The sequence below is a fragment of the Alosa alosa genome, chromosome 8 (genome assembly GCF_017589495.1).
Source record: "Alosa alosa isolate M-15738 ecotype Scorff River chromosome 8, AALO_Geno_1.1, whole genome shotgun sequence".
Taxonomy (NCBI): Eukaryota; Metazoa; Chordata; class Actinopteri; order Clupeiformes; family Clupeidae; genus Alosa; species Alosa alosa.
The window spans coordinates 25,321,177-25,324,999 of NC_063196.1; the positions used below are offsets into that span (position 1 = coordinate 25,321,177).

General features: G+C 46.5%; 1 protein-coding gene across 1 annotated transcript; it reads right to left on the reverse strand.

Moving 5' to 3' along the window:
* Positions 1 to 357: 357 nt before the first annotated feature.
* Positions 358 to 3,525, reverse strand: LOC125299456 (cdc42 effector protein 2-like). Its single transcript, XM_048250734.1, has 2 exons — positions 3,130 to 3,525; positions 358 to 1,378 (listed from the first exon to the last, which is right to left on the reverse strand). Exon 2 carries the CDS (start codon positions 1,376 to 1,378, stop codon positions 830 to 832), a length of 549 nt encoding a protein of 182 aa, XP_048106691.1. The 5' UTR covers positions 3,130 to 3,525; the 3' UTR covers positions 358 to 829.
* Between the last annotated feature and the right edge of the window lie 298 nt (positions 3,526 to 3,823).

Consider the following 3,823-nt stretch of genomic DNA (forward strand, 5'->3'; position numbering starts at 1 on the left):
AATGGTCCTCCTAAACCCCTACGGTTTTCGAGATATTCACAAAAACTGTGTCTGCCCTACCCTCCTTCGGGGTCCAGTCCAGCCGGGGGCTACAGATCAAAACGAAAAATGATGGTTCCATGCTATCCATGTGGGGTTACATGCCCACCAAGTTTCGCGGTACCCGGTCTTTCAGTGTCCCGGAATCATTGACGGAAATTTGGGCACGGAAATTTGAAAAAATAAATAAAAAAAAAAAAAAAAATCCTCTATGTAGAGGAAAATATAAGGCATACTCAATAATGGTTGTATCTTTCTATGGTGATTCCTTCAAACCATAGAAATGCTTGGTAGTGAAAGGTAAATGACGGTGTATCATTTCCCCTATATCCTCCACTTTAAAAAAAAAAAAACAAGAAGATGCCATTTACAAATTGCTGCGAAGTGGGTAATCATAAGCAGAACAACAGACTTCCTTCATCTCCCCACACCCTGTTTAAGTGATCAACGCAGTCTCTTCCTTATCAAATACGTCAGTACAGTTCATTTTACATTTACATTACATTACATTACATTTAGCAGACACTTCTTGACCAAAGTGACTTACATATGTCAGCTATTACAAGGGATCACATTGTCCCCGGAGCAACTTGGGGTTAAGTGCCTTGCTCAAGGGCACAGCGGTGGAAGCCGGGAATTGAACCGACAACTTTCAGGCTACTGCACGCTAGCCCAGCTCCTTAACCACTACACTACCACCACCCCATAGTTCATAGTGCCAAAGGGCATTTTGTTTGTCATAACGTCTATGTACAGCAGTCCACCAATGTAATGGCTGTTCAGCAGATTCTCACTGGCTGTCCATCACCTTTAGGACATCGTCCAGTATGGAGGGCCCAAGGTCCAGGTTGAGTGACAGGGGCAGGTCATCTGCCCCCGCAGGACTCAGACCGGACCATTGGGCCTTAGGGGGCAGTTTGGTGGTCAGTCCGACTAGCCCGTCCACTTCGCCGTCCGCTTCATCGCTGCAGGGCAGGTGCACCACCTGGACTTCGTCCAGCAGGGGCAGCGAGTGGCTCTTCTTGTGCGTGGGGCTGGCGGCCCTGCTGCGGGCCTGAGCGGCAGCCTCCTCTGGGGTAAGGAGCCGGGGCGGCTTGGGAGGCGGTGGGCCCACCAGGTACAGGTTCTGGTCGCTGCGGGAGCCGTGCAGCACCAGGCTGCCGCTGCGCTGGAAGACGGGCACGTCGCCGAAGGACTCGTCGAGGCCGATGTGGGAGAGGTGGCGGAAGTCGCCCAGTGGCTGGCTGATCATGCTGCTGGAGAGCATGGCCTTCGGCTTCTGCTTGCGTGACCACCGCAGGGTCGTCGACTTGAAGTAGAGCGAGTTCTTTAGAGGCATCTGGTGTGAGAGACAAGAAAGAGTACAATGTGTTAGGACCTCGTCTCATTTCAAAGTGGTGATGGTATAGTGGTTAAGGAAGGCTAAGGCACTTGGCTCCAAAGTGGAAGCCAGAAAGTCGTTGGTTTGATTCGTAGTTGCCACCATTGTGCCCCTGAGCAAGGCATTTTACCCCAGTTGCCCCAGGGGTGACTGTGCCTGTAATTGGTCTCTGTGAGTTGTTTCGGGTAAAAGCTTCAAGCATGATAAAAAAGACAGTTTTAAAATCATCTGATTATCAATACAGAGTAGATATTATGTGGTAATCAACCAGGCCAAATCCAGTTCGGCCAGCTTGATATGCAATGAATACAGTGACTGTATTCAGTAACATTACTAGGCTGTGGGGAAATAGTAAGGAGACTTTAGTCACCATCAGGTTCTCAGACATTTCCTTTGCTCCCTGTGATTACTTTCCAATCACCAGGCATGACTACTGTATGGCTGTTGATCTAATGCACACTCAGGTCTTTAGCAAGATCCGGTGTGTGGGACAGATTAAAAGTTATGTCAACAACATGCTTAAGGACCACATTCTCAACTACTCCTTACGTCCTGTTTTCGTATCTCCAGATTGTGAGCATAAAATAGATATTATGAAGCAACATGGTGCTTAAGGTGGTCAAGCTGACGTGCAGGGAAGACTTTAGTGGTTTAAACTCTTCTGTGGTCTAATGTGCGATGCAGAGGGGACCAATGTATAAAGGTTACATCTGCACCTCTTTTCAGAGGAACAACTCTTATCTCTTTTCAAATCAGGTCATGAGGATAGCATAGCATATTATGTGGCAATCAGAACGTGTTTCTACTGGCACTAGTTTCGCTGTGTCATCTTATTTCGGAGATAAAAAGGTTAGAAATCTTCTCCCACTCTCATGGTTAAGGCTAAAGTACAACTGTCTGGGGGAAATGAACAATTGAGTTTAGAAATGACAGTAAAGCTATCTTATTCCTCCAGTGTATGTGTGTGTGTGTGTGTGTGTGTGTTCTGCCAAACCAAAAAGCACCTGAGGCAGCCAAGCCTTCAGAATTATGTCGAAGCCTAGGAATGTGGCCTATTTTTTTTTTTTCTAAGGGCATACATCTTTAAAACCCAACAGCACATTAAAACAGCAGCCATTATCATTCTTGACCAGTGAACTGCCCAAAGCACCTGCCAGCATTTTGTTTACATCTCAATAAATCACCTAAACTTTGCAGATTAAATACAAATAGAGCCCAATTAAATTCTACAGCCCTAAATGTGTAAGGATGAACGTTTGTGCTTTTACAAAGACAGAGTTAAAAAGCACACTAACTGGCATACAGTATGGATGTCTCCTGCATGAGCTATGTCCCCTACATGCCATTACCTTGAAGCAGCAACATTCCTTTCGTTTCACGTAAGGGAATGGTGTGACAAACTTCAGCTATGTGGGAAAATGTTTTGTGGATTCTCCCTCAGATGAAATAACCAGCCATAGGTACAAAATGTGTCTCAAATGGAGGGCTGTTTTTGAAACACTGCACTGGGAGTGTGGGGGATACGAAAATGTTACCTCAGCAAGACAAAGGTGAATCTGAATGAAACACATGCCACATTGCTGGCACTGAGTTATACAATTAATGTAATCCCTTGTTGTGTTACACCCCTGTGGCCTACAGTATCCTACCCTGTAATCCCTACACTCTATGTACTTTCTCCTTATCCGTTTGCATAGTTCAAGGCTTACCTGAGTGGACCTTGTGAGTCTAGTAGATATGTAGGACCAAAGTCTGTCCCTCCCGGACCTGCAAGTCCCCTGCCTGTTTGAGGGGGTTTGATCTGCTGGGCTTGTATGGATCTCACTCGTCCCTCTCTGGATTCCCCGATGTCTCTGTCCCCGCAGAAGGCTCGGTATCAGACAAGTCACCCTCAGTGCCTTGTGTGAGGTAGATGGGTTTCTCCTTAGAGATAAGGCTGTTGACTTTCTCCACTTCGGGTATCAGCTTTCGTCAGTCCGTTTATCAGTTTTCCCTCAGCCACTTGCTCCTAAATCCACTGTTTGTTTTGTTTCGTTTTTTTAATCACACACTATGTCCCAAAGTAGAGTGGGTGCAGACAGCAATGCGACTTGCCAAGGTCCTGGTTTTAGGTAGAGTATGTTTTCTGAGACTTTTAGCAGGGGTAAGTACTAGAGGGTGGCTGAACGGGGAGGAGTGGGAGGCGGAGCATGGGTCCATTCACATCACTGACCAGAGGCGGAGAAGCTGGGAGCAAGGCTTCCTGTTACTGTGGAGGTAATGTTACCTTACCCCTATAAATTACTTTCAAAGAGAAAAGCCATGCAGGGTGCTGAGCAAATGGTCAAATCACACATAGTAAACAATACCATACCTCCATGTGTTCAGACAGTAGTTTTCATAATCACAGTAGTCTGACACTGG

Coding starts and splice junctions, on each gene's coding strand:
- LOC125299456 (XM_048250734.1), bottom strand. CDS start 1,378: ATGCCTCTAAAGAACTCGCTCTACTTCAAGTCGACGACCCTGCGGTGG.